Consider the following 12,344-nt stretch of genomic DNA (forward strand, 5'->3'; position numbering starts at 1 on the left):
CATTCATCAGTGGGCCAACATTGCCTCTGGTGCCATCTGTTTCTTGTGGCTGAAACTCTTGCATGGATGACTTTTAACTGTTTTCCTTTCTCTCCCTTAAGCAGAGAGTGGAAACAAACCTAATGTGGGTTGACAGAGATATATGGAGTAATGATACAATTGAATTCTTTTGCTGTAGGTAAAGGAGGCAGTCCCAAAGTTGGGCTGTTGTCCAGTTGCTTCTCAAGTGTTGATGTTTCTCTGACCACAAAGCAGTCTGGTTCAAGCATCTGTGCTGGCAGTAAACTAACTTACAAAGGGAAGTAAAAGATACGCTTGAAGCGGCTTACCTGGAATGCAGAAGAATGCATTTTGGAAGAGTGTGGACTTAGAGCTGAAGCAGGGGATGGATTCCTGCTTTTTTTTCCCTAGCCCCCTGACAGTTCTCACTTTTTCTGGCACATGTGGTCAGTCAGTAACAAAGAGGAAGAGTGTCTTGTTTCAAGATGACTTTAAAAGGCAGCAATAGGCTGCTGTTACACAGTCTTGTAGAGCAGACCTTGAATTTCAGAAGTGGGTGCTGCAGAGTACGTGTGATGGATCGGACTCACCAAGAAAAGGCTTTGGAAAACATCTGCTTTGGTGCCAGTGGCATTCGGATCAGGATGGACGTTTGGCACTGACTGCAGTACTTCTAGACACGGAGAGAAGTGTCTATGTTGAACATGTTGCAAAATTTACTGATTTAAAATGGCAGATGTCTTGGCTGGGATAACTCACAAATTTCTGCATAAATTTTTCACTCAGTTTTTAAAATTTCATTTAAATATCAGATTTTTCTCATGAAGATACTGTGGGCTTTTTGAGCATTGTCTTCTGTGGAGAAGCACGCACCAACTCGGAGATAGTGGCAAACAGAATTTGCTTTATTGCAAGCAGGCACACATATTTATGCTTATTAGCAAGAAGCACTATTTGTGGGTTACAAACAGGAGACCAGACTATGCAGCCAGGGTTGTTATTAGCTCATGTACTCCTTCAGTCACTCATATCACACAGGGAGAGCAGATTTTCCCAGGTCTGTTTTGATCACACTCTCCTGTTCACTCCCAGGCACATCTTGTGTACAGGAAGCCTCTTATCTGTCCATTCTCACGAGCAAACTCCCAACATGAGCTGTACTTGGCTGGTCAGGGTCTCTTTTGATTATTATCAAGCAAGAGTTAGGTACTTGTTTAGAAAAGAGCTCAAGGACGAAAATCTTAATTCTGCAGCGCAGTGCTGCTGGCACGGCTCGCTGTGAAATGTAGGGTATCCACAGTCTTCCTAAATATGTCTAGAACTAGAGGAAAAGAAACCGAGCTCTTGTTCTCTAAGAGTCTTGCAGGCAGAAATGAATTAGACTTTGCAATATCTACTGATACGGCATTGTGTGTATCTTACTGCCTGAGTCTGTCATGTGTGTCTGTACTGTGTACTCAAACTTGCCTGTTATGTTTTGTGATTTTATTTTCTAACTTGTTTTTTCTTTATTTAGGGAACAGCTAGCATGTATTTCAAACGCTTTTACCTCAATAACTCAGTGATGGAGTATCATCCTCGGATAATAATGTGAGTTACCAATGTACCTTGAGTTGGTCTCTCAAGCACAGCATTGGAAGTATAATGCTTATATCTCTAAAGATCTGAAAAAATAAGAAAGAAAATCCGAGGGCTTAAATACAAGTAAAAGCAAAGAGAATGGCCATTTTCATTTGGGAGAACTTGTGGCATTCGGAACTTGATGTTTTGAAGATATAGAAGTCTTGATAAGAAGGTGGATGTTGGCTTTTGTCAGTTGTTGGCTTTTTTTTTTCTCTCTCCTCAAGGCTAACATGCGCATTTTTGGCCTGTAAAGTAGATGAATTTAATGTGTCCAGTGCGCAGTTTGTTGGTAACCTTCGAGAAAGCCCTCTTGGACAGGAAAAAGCCCTTGAACAAATACTGGAATATGAACTACTGCTTATTCAGCAACTGAACTTCCATCTTGTCATCCACAATCCATACAGGCCATTTGAGGGATTTCTCATCGATCTGAAGGTAGTTTTGCTTCACATGCTACATTCTTGGTATACTAATGTAATACAACTCTGTCATGTGTTTTGTTAGAAAACTTCGTTTTGTGCCTGTGGTAGGCAAACAGCTGGAAGGAAGTTGGTTTAGCTGTGGTCTTGAAGCACTTTAGATTATTTTTGGAATAAAAAGATGGTCTGCTGCATTTTAGCTTTACAAAATACTGTTTACATGTTCTGAGCTAACGAACTGAAAGATGAGGAACCAGGTACTTACTCTCCTAAATGCTTACTTTTTAGACTCGGTATCCATTGCTGGAGAATCCTGAAGTTCTGAGAAAAACAGCCGACGACTTCCTCAATCGAGTGGCTCTCACAGATGCGTATCTGCTCTTTACTCCCTCACAGATAGCACTTGCTGCCATATTATCCAGTTGTTCAAGAGCAGGAATTAATATGGAGAGGTAGTCTTTTCTTTGCTTCTTGTATAAAATTGTTTTGTTCCAGACTTTCCTAACTGGGATTTACTGATTGTTAACACTCTGGTACATTCTTGAAGTATGTTTCAAGACTGAAGCGGTACTTTTTTGGGGAGGTTTGGGTTTTCCCTTTTTTGTAAATCAGGTGATAAGAAAAATTAAGGTTTTAAGATGTTTAAGGTTATAGAGTTAAATCAAGTTGGAATGGCAGTTACTATGCAGGTGGAAACTTAAGTACTGTGATTTGGCTGGTCCAACTATTCATTTCCTCTGGAAATGGACTAACAGTAAGGTGCCGTGTTAAATCAGTCCTTTCTTTCCTTTCTGTGGTCTAGCTGCTAGCATTTGCAAAGGCATTATCAAATGCTTCTTTGGTATTTTCAAGGGACAAAGCGTACTCTTTTCTGCAGAAAAACAACGGAGATAATTCCTGTAAGTAACTATATCTGGAGTGTTCCATGGAGCAGTTTGCATCTACAGTGTAACACCTGCAGGCAAAAGGGCTGATACTTAATGTGAAGAGGTGTTTTTAAAGAAGCTGTCCTTCCACGTGCTCTGAATGAATCTCTAATCTCTTGCTCTAAGAGTGAGATGATGTGGGAGTGTCCTTCATAGGGTTTGCTGTCATCAGAATGTAAAAGCAATCACGTGCTTACTGCAGCTTGACATTTGTTGATCTCATTCCTGCATTTGTATTCTGTACGACTTGTCCCAAAATTCAGAGAAGCGTACTTAAAAAAGAACAAGAGCGCTTTGTAGGTAGTGTGTGAATCGAGGTGTGCGATCTTCGGGTGTTCAAGAAGAACTCGAGTCTTTGTCGCCTGCCTGCACCACACAGTTGCTGTAATCATGTCGTTTGTTGTGTTCCCTGAGAGAACCTCATGCTGCAGCAGCAGCACCTGTGAGCAGGTGCCTGCTGAGGTGGGACCCAACGTGGAAGGTTTGAAAAGCTGTTGTTCCCGTGATGTCAGCGTGTAGGTCAGTCTTGAAAAGGTACAGGTGCCGCTGCTCTCTGGCTGATAGGTGGCTCCAAACCAATCTCCACTTCTGGTACCAGCACAGGGTTAGTTAACACTCTTAAATTTGAGCTTTACACGTGAGTTTGAAGTTAACACAGACTGTTGGGTTTCTGTAGTTTATCCATAAGTACATGACCTGAGAAGGCATAAAACTACTTGATGGTTGTGGACCGTTGTTGCTCCTACGTGCTAGGGTTTTACCCAGGTGGTGAGTGTATATTTTTACTAAAGGGAAGTTTGAGTCTCTGAGAGAAGAAGAAGGCAGCCACAGGCTTGTACAAGACAGCATTTAGGCTTTGCTGTCAGCTTCTAGAAGAAGCAATTGCATCGTACAAGCTTTGCTCTCTGTTGGTCTCTCTGGAGACCCCTCTTCTGTAGCGTTCGCTTTTCCAGCAGTCACAGTGTGCGGTGGTGCGGTATTAGCATGACACTTGATAGAATCCTAAAGCTGACTTAACTCAGTGAGACTTCCTCACACATGTTTAGTTCTGCATGTTGGAACTTTGGTTCTTTACAAGGCCAGGGAGTGCTTTTGCACAGTCTTACAGAAGCATGTTGCAAGTCACAGATTTGCTTTTTTTATCACTTTATAGCACTTATGTAACCTGAGTGTTCTTACGAAGTCTAATCATAGAGCTCTAGCAGATGTAAATAATACATAATACATGGTTGCTTAACACTAGTGGTAGCCATACTTACGACACTTTAAGCATTTATTCTTCCATGTGTCTTTTCTAGTTATTTATCAGAAAGTCTCATGCTGAAAGAAAACAGAACATCCTTAGCCAAGCTACTAGATGGCATGAAATGTAAGTAAACACTGGAAAAATATGATAAACAGTATCTTTAAAGGAGGAAAACCAGCTTTTTTACAAACAGCAAAAGTTTTAAGCAGAAAGGTGTGCTTCAAGTGGTGTTCTTCACCTCAGGGCGTGCATTGAGTAAAACATGGGAAGTAGAATGAACTACCCTGCATGTGGATACAAGGGCAGAAAACAGTGAGACTCTCTTGAGATGTGAAAAAATGAAATTAAAAGGCAAAGGGCTGTAGTCAGTTAAGTCCTAGAAACCAACTCAAAAGCGAGAAAACTATTTTGGGAAGTAGATAATGATTTTTGTAAGTCAGGATGAAGATTATCTTCAGTCACTGTCTCACAGCTTCAGGCAGAAGCCTGCACATAACTGCTTCTACCACCAGAGGGTACTTTTTCTAAGCTAAATGATTAACGTTAAGTGATGTGCCGGGATTTACACTTCTCATCTGTCTTACAGGTATAAAGATGTTTCAGAAGATGTTTAGGTTTTCAGGAACGCTAGCATGGTTTACTAAGATAATGAGGAAGGTAGTACACTAGTTACTGCTTTTATTAAATTAAACTAAAAGGCTGGGATATGAAATTTCCAGTAAGTCATCCGTTATTTAATGCCTTAAGCCAATGCATGCATTGAAAATGGTAGCATTAAAACCGCAGTTCTTTGACTGAGTTGACTTTACTAATGAACTCACCATACAGGTCAGTAGGATCTAAAAATTCAATGTAAATTGAGTTTATAAAACGTAAGATGCTGTTCCCTTTTTTCCTTTCCTGAAAAGGAATCCAGTCTTCAGGTTTCCATTGCTGAGATGCTTGTACAGTTCACAGGTGTGGTGGGTTGACCGTGGCTGGAGCCCAGGTGCCAAGCAAAGCCACCCTGCCCCTCTCCTCCTCACTTGGACAGGGGGGAGAAAATACAGTGAAAAGCTTATGGGTCAGGATAATGATGGGAAGATCACTGAGCAGCCACTGTCACAGGCAAAACAGACTCAGCTTGGGGAAGTTAATTTAATTTATTACCAATCAAATCCAGGAATGGCAGTGAGAAACAAAACCAAATCTTAAAAACACCCTCTCCCGCGCTCCCTTCTTCCCAGGCTTAACTTTGTTGTTCTTTTCTTGGGTTGTGATCAGTCCATCACATGTTGCTTCTGCCACTCCTTCATCCTCAGTGCAAGGACTCCTCACACTCTTCCCCTTCTCCACCGTGGGGTTGCTCCCACGGGACACAGTCCTCCGTGAAGTTCTCCAAGATGACTCCTTTCCGTCAGCTGCAGTTCTTCACAGACTGTTCCCACAGGGTCGCAGCCTCCTGTGGGCATCCGTCTGCCCGGGCTGCAGGGCAGGCTCTGTTCCAGCACCGGGAACGCTGACCTTGGGGTCTGCAGGGGTGTTTCTCGCACATATTCTCACTCCTCTCCTCCAGCTGCTGTTCCCCAGCATGGTTTTTTTCCTCTTTCTTAAATATGTTGTCCCAGAGGTGCTACAGCTGTTGCTGGCGGGCTCAGCCTTGGCCAGCAGCAGGTCTGTCTTGGAGCCTGCTGGCATTGGCTCTGTCAGACACGGGGGAAGCTTCCAGCAGCTTCTCACAGAAACCACCGCTGTAGCCCACCCACTCCCCAAAAAACCTTGCCTTGCAAACCCAGTACAAGAAGGAAATGCAGAAATTACTTTATTTGCTTAGATCTGTGTTGTTGTCAATGTAGGTATGAAAAATCTCATAAAGAAATACGAACTGCCAAGGCCTGAAGAGGTTGCTGCTCTAAAACAGAAGTTGGAGAAGTGTCACAGACCGGAGCTTTCACTGAATACAAACACGTGAGTAGATAAGTTAGTCTTTGATGTGTTAAACTTCTCCTTTTTTTATTGCTGTAGAAACTTAATTTTCACTGATCTGTGTGAGTGAATGAAAATGAAAATATGTAGGTGTACAGCTAATGATGTTGCTTCAGATGCTCACCGTGTGTCTACTGGAAGGTGAGATCCAAGACTCAGAGCAGTGCTGTCAGTAATATGTAAATATGTTATTTTGTGCTAATTTGCACTGCAAGCTGTAATAACTGATTATTTTGTAATGGAACTGGAATCCCAGATGTCCTCTAAGGCCTGGCCACTTGATATCATCTATAATAAAAATCAAGGCCTTTAAAATCACATAATTAAGAATTGTGTAAAGAGTTAAAGTTTTCTTAAGACTTACTTACATGGATGGGAGAAGTCTTCCTAAATTGTATTTACTATCCTTTTCCCTTCAGTATCCACTGAGAACTTCCAGCAAGCTGCTAGTTGAGGCTTTGACAGTTCCCTTTGTGACAGATAGGTCCATAATCTAATCTCGTGGCCAAGTAAGGACATTCTGACTTACAAAAATCCTTAAATATTTCGCTTTTTTTTGATGTGGGGTAGGAAGAAGAGGAAAGGTTCTGAAGATGATGAATATGTCGCAAAGAAGTCTAAAATGGATGAGGTCAGTAATCCTGTTGTACAAGTGCTTGTTTTTCCACTCTAACTGCCACGACAAAAGTGACAAAGTTCTGCATCTGCTAATATTCTTTACATGTTGTGCAGACAGAATCTTTTTTCTTTTTTTTCCAAACGAGCCAGAGTTCACACAGCCTGCACTGACCCCAGTCTTTTGTGGGCAGAGCGGGGAACACATCAGCCACCGTGCTAGCAAAACTGGCATTAATTATAGATGAGTAGTTAGGACCTCAGATTATAAGACCAAGGGTAAATAAGGTGGAGATGGACTGCGGAAGGTGACTCAACAAATGAAAACAGAATTAGGGTAATCCTTCATACGTAATGAAAGCATCTTTCAGAGCTTTCATTTGTAACGTTGACTGGAAGTTGTAAGAGAGTCTTTTCAGGTGGAGGAACAATGAAGAGGCACAAGCTAAAAACCTCCAACAGGTGCCGGAAAGGGGCTGCCGAACAACTTGTCTCCATGACTTAAAGAGTAGTCATGGATAACTAAGGTTGAAGGGCTTGGTCAGCACTAATTCAAATGCTCTTTAGTTTGTCTTCTGCTAGTGGAATATTTCTGTTAGGTATTAAAAGCCTGGCTGTGAAGAGGATTTTTTGCTGTGGGTTTGGCCGGGGAGGGCGGTGCTGTTCTTGATAAGCAGAAGCAAGAAGTAGCTCTTAGTCCCAGGAGGCCTTCAGTGGTGTGTTCTGGGATTGGCCACTGTTAGCCAAAATAAATAGATATATAAAAGTAATCTTCCCTTTGGTGGATTTACTTGACAGACTTATTTCTCCTTTATTCCCTGCACAACACACTGAGCCCATCGGGCAACATTGCTTGGGAGGGGCATGCAAGAAACGTTTAAAATGAAGCCACACGTGAAAACTGAACCGGAGTCCCAGCCCAGCCCAGGGCAGTCTTAAAGGAACTCCTTTAACTGAGCTCACCTTTAGCCATGGGAGGAGGTCTGGGCAGAAATCCAGACTGTGGGGAGTCCAAAGAGAGGAAATACCCGTTCCTGTGTTCAGCAGTTCTTGCCCTCAGCCTTAGATCAGGTACATCATGAGATTCTGATGGGGAACCTCACAGACTTGCATTTCATCGATTAATTTCTGTGTGGGCCTTGCGTGGGTTCTCCTCCCCAGTCTGAGCTCGCACTGCAAGCTGACGAGCACTGACGGTTGCTGCCTGGTCCTGAGAGGCAGGAGGGGCTGTGCAAGATAAGCAGGTCAGGTGTCCTGGGCAGAAATGCTCATCTGTCACGTACCGTGGACAATCCCCGTTTAAAATCAGTTTAACTGTGCCATTTATGTCACTGGCAGCAGCGAGAGCTCAGACATGTCACAAGGCCTCTGTGTCACTTGTCCTCAGCTGCCACACGCAGTGGGGTCACGGTGCCGGCCCATGCAGCAGCACCACATGCCCTGTTCGGTGCTGCCTGACCCACCTCATGGTGAAACACCGGAATCACACGAGGCTCAAGGCATCTCCTTTTCCCCTTCCTTTAGGAAGAGTGGACTGATGATGATCTTGTGGACTGAGTGGAACTCTGAAGATGGAATCCCGTTGATGCAGAAACTGGTGTTGGGTGTCATGTGTGAACCTGCCTGCCACACGTTCGTTACTCTGTGTAATGAGGTTATTTATTCTGTCTGTTTTTTTATATCTTTGCAATAAAGTATCTGATTTGTTAAAAATAATTAGTTGTAGCTCCATTAAAATCTCATCCATTCTAGGTCAAACATTAGTAAGAAGTTTGTGCTTTGAGAAATCTGCCACTCAGGGAAGACTTTTGGTTCAGGAACAGTTTGAGGTAACAACACACCCAAAAGCAACTTTGAGCATTTCCTGCTTTCATTTGCACCGCTGCGTTTCGTATGTGATGGGTACAGGGCCAGCTGCATTCTTACCAGGTTACACAGCCTATGCCCAGCCACCTAAACCTACAAAATAACCCACTGTACCCACCCTGGTTTTGCCAAATCTATGCCATTAGCTGACTAGCCAGGGAAGAAAAGCAGATGCTACAATTTTACTCCAGAAAGCCCGACGCCGTTGATATATAAACAGCTTTATAATCAAGTGAAGGAAGTGTGACATAACACAGGTTAAGTAAGTCCTGTACTGGGGTTCTGAACGGGCTGGGAGCTGTAAGCAGAGCATTAGCAGTACTTCGTCATCACTTCAAAAAAAAAAACAAACCAACCCACCAAAACAATGTTACAAACCAGGGCTGTGTGACCTGAGTGTTTGCAAAAGCAGAGGAAAAGTCGACCTTTTCCTCTGAGATGCAGCTTCACACAGGCTTGGCAGTGATAGATCAAGCAGTGCCTTTACTGGATGACTTCTTTAAAAATAAATAAATTCAGTAGTACCAAAGTCTTTCAAAACTATGTCTTCAGTAGGCTGTGTTGAGAGTGTCACCTCTGCCTGCCAAGGGCACTCTGTGACACTGAGGAGCTCTCGGCTGCAGCCCAGGACCCTGCCCTCAGCAGAGCTCCAATGGAGACCAGGCAGCAGGGCAAGAGCCAGCGGCAACCCTGGAAGATATGAACCAACCTCATGGAAAAGGCCTGAAGATAAAAATATACACAATTTAACCCGACAGTGAACGGAAAAAGCAGTTCGAGTAAGGCAGGTGCTGACAGGGTTCCCGTGTTCACGGTTCTAAAGGTCACAGGACACAGTTACGTAGGTGACGATCTCGTTAGTCTTGTCACTGAAGCTCAGCATCCCTTTATTCCTTATTAGAGCACCATCGAGAGAAGAGACAACTGGTAATCTAAAATACCCTCTGCACCTACTGCATGTTTTAATTTTTTTAACAGTTTTAACTGCTTTCTTACCCCATGAGGAACATGTACAAATTAAGGCACGTGGAAAAAGTGATGCTGTTCAGAGGATTCACGCTGAAAGTGACACCGCGTGAACGTTTCAAAGTACATCGTGTGTGCAGACACTGTAAAAAAATCTCCACAGCAGCCAGTTAGCCAGTTTCCATAAAGTTGATCTGCAGCTTGATTTATTTTAAAAACTTGTTTTTCACTTATAAAAATAATATTTATGCTAGACTTACAGTACACAAAAGACCAACCAATACATATTTTATAAAATGGTTTAATGAATGCATGCATGTCTGATACAATGGTCAATAAATTTACTGAATTCAAATTATTTACTGTTGTAAACATTTTACAAAAGCATTGTGATTTATCTGGATATACAGTTCTTGATGGAAGAACTATTCAGACTGAATCAGTGGCACATCAGAAAATAAAGCTGACAAGACCCATTCTGCATCTTCTCTTTCAACATGATTCCAGCAAGAGAAACAGCATGGTATAAAAAGTGTACAGCAAAGATTTTTTTTTTCCTACCATAACATCAAATTCTGGAAACTGTAAATACAAGTTAAAGTGGTTGAAACAGTCAAAAGTCATAATTATTGTAACCAGTAAGAAATGTTATCCAGTTATATGTGGCTGTCAACACATTTCCTCTCATGTCAGTTGATAATTCTTTTCCAGCCAGACAGCAAAACTTTGGCAAATCAGAGGTGCTGAAAATAATTTTCAAAGTTCGAGACACAGTCACAGCATTTTCTTTGCGGAAGGTGAACTGTACACCAAGGCTCAGAGGTCGTGAAAACTGTTTCCAAGAGGAAAAAAAAAAAAAAAGTGCAACTGTCCTGCACATATAGCTTAAAAAGCTGCTGGTACAATCATCCACCAACAGGATCTTTGTGTTCTTTTTGCATAGTTCACACATCACTGGGAACGTGACGGGGTGTGCTGTTTTTTGGCAAGAGCAAGAAGACAGTGATACTGGTGCGAGTCGCCGTGTGGGCGTGCTGGATCCATGCAGAGTTCCGGCAGGGGGCTGCTACCTGGTGTTGTTGGACACTGAATACTGATTCTGTTTTTGTTGAAGCAGTTCAGTAATAGCCAAAAGCTTCTTAAGAACGTGCTGGAGAAAGAGCCAGTAAAACCACACGTTAGCTACTGGAAGTGAGAGCCGTTCTCAGCATTAGCCTGCTAACAGGTAGTTCAGAGGATGTTAAAAAAAGGAAAAAGCTAAAAGTGCCGATTCCCCAGTTGGTCAGACACTGCCCTCAAACAGGAAGTGTAAAGCCACGCTATGAGCTTTGCTCTCGACCCGTGGATCTCTGTGGCTGCTCTGTGGTTTAACGGGGAGGCTGAGGAAGTGCTGCTGACACTGCTGGAGTTTGCGGGAGAAGTTTGTAAACACAAATTACCGGCAAACAAGGAAGCAGAAATGAAGTATCAGTAGAAAGCTGACAAAACTACACTTAGTTCTCAAGCAAGATCCCTGGCCAGCACAGGATCCCTTCTCAAACATCTCAACCCTGACTGCCCACCAGGAGACAGCAATTTGGTGGGTTTAGGCTTCCTCTAGAAACTAAAAAAATCACCTCCGGTGCTCTTCCGTGAAGGAGCAAAACTATGAGCCAAGTGTTTACCTTCACAGCTGACAGCCTCCTGGTGAAATACACGTATTTTAAAGTGTTTATCATCATGCTGCTGGCCAGAAATGCCACAAAAGAATCAGTATCGAGGAAATAACTCGGAACACACGGTCTGCCCGTGTTGGTCAACCTTTGTCGCCTACCTGCATCACACCTCGCTCGTTACTGAGCGTCCGGAGCTCGTCCGAGTGTGCCACACAGATCTCGTGCAGGGCCGCCAGGTCACGGGACAGGTCAGTTCTAGAGTGCTCTGTAGTGTCTGGAAGCTCAGGAACATTCTTCAGGGGAAGGAAAAAAAACCCCAAAATAAACAAACACAACAGATTTCAAGTAGCTGGGTTTGCATGAGGATAATTTCAGCTCCACAGCTCTGCCAACACTGTTGTTTTACATCACAGGAAGTGCAACCAGAGTGTTAGTCTGCCCATCCTTCGATTACAAATTACGGATCTCCTCCTCTCCGTAAGCATGTATTTTACAAATACACCGCAATTTCTACTCCTGCAGGAAGGATTCTTACTATAAGATCTGGACTTGCAACCTACCTGAACACCACACTCACTTCAATACCTCACCAAATACATTCTGACGTCTTCTATGTCACTTTTGAGGGATTGAGGAAGCCTGGCACATTTTTGTCATGCAGCACATGCAGGACAACCAGGGGATCAGACCAGTCAGCATGGGTTTGTGAAGGGCAGGTCCTGTCTAACAAACCTGATCCCCTTCTGTGACCGGGTGACTCACTTGCTGGATGAAGGAAAGGCTGTAGGTGTCATTTATCTTGACTTTAGCAAAACTTTAAACGCTGCTGCCCACAGCATTCTCTGAGAAACTGACTGCTCTTGGCTTGGATGGGCACACACTTTGCTGGGTGAAAAACTGTCTGGATGGGCAAGACCAGAGAGTTGTGGCCAATGGAGTTAAATGCAACTGGTGACAGGTGACCAGCGGTGTCCCCAGGGCTCAGTGCTGGACCCACTCCTGTTTAACATCTACATCAATGATTTCGGCGAGGGGATGGAGTGCACCCGCAGTAAGTTTGCAG

General features: G+C 43.3%; 1 protein-coding gene and 1 long non-coding RNA gene across 2 annotated transcripts; one reads left to right on the top strand and one right to left on the bottom strand.

The window, feature by feature from the left end:
- Positions 1 to 1,522: 1,522 nt before the first annotated feature.
- CCNH (cyclin H) lies at positions 1,523 to 6,852 on the top strand. Its single transcript, XM_009875622.1, has 6 exons — positions 1,523 to 1,590; positions 1,848 to 2,058; positions 2,331 to 2,494; positions 4,267 to 4,337; positions 6,050 to 6,161; positions 6,750 to 6,852. Exons 1-6 carry the CDS (start codon positions 1,529 to 1,531, stop codon positions 6,850 to 6,852), a joined length of 723 nt encoding a protein of 240 aa, XP_009873924.1. The 5' UTR covers positions 1,523 to 1,528.
- A 2,952-nt stretch (positions 6,853 to 9,804) lies between these two features.
- On the bottom strand, positions 9,805 to 11,579 carry LOC104278599. The gene is made up of 2 exons (XR_717858.1): positions 11,440 to 11,579; positions 9,805 to 10,776 (listed from the first exon to the last, which is right to left on the bottom strand). It is a non-coding gene; the product is annotated as an uncharacterized LOC104278599 (long non-coding RNA).
- Between the last annotated feature and the right edge of the window lie 765 nt (positions 11,580 to 12,344).

Source organism: Apaloderma vittatum, unplaced genomic scaffold (genome assembly GCF_000703405.1).
Source record: "Apaloderma vittatum isolate BGI_N311 unplaced genomic scaffold, ASM70340v1 scaffold21858, whole genome shotgun sequence".
NCBI lineage: Eukaryota > Metazoa > Chordata > Aves > Trogoniformes > Trogonidae > Apaloderma > Apaloderma vittatum.

What these genes read in the sequence shown, in the direction of transcription:
- CCNH (XM_009875622.1), top strand. Translation starts at nt 1,529, where the DNA reads ATGTATTTCAAACGCTTTTACCTCAATAACTCAGTGATGGAGTATCAT. An exon ending in GATTTCTCATCGATCTGAAG is followed by an intron (nt 2,059 to 2,330) that starts GTAGTTTTGCTT and finishes CTTACTTTTTAG; the next exon opens with ACTCGGTATCCATTGCTGGA. An exon ending in GCTACTAGATGGCATGAAAT is followed by an intron (nt 4,338 to 6,049) that starts GTAAGTAAACAC and finishes TTGTCAATGTAG; the next exon opens with GTATGAAAAATCTCATAAAG.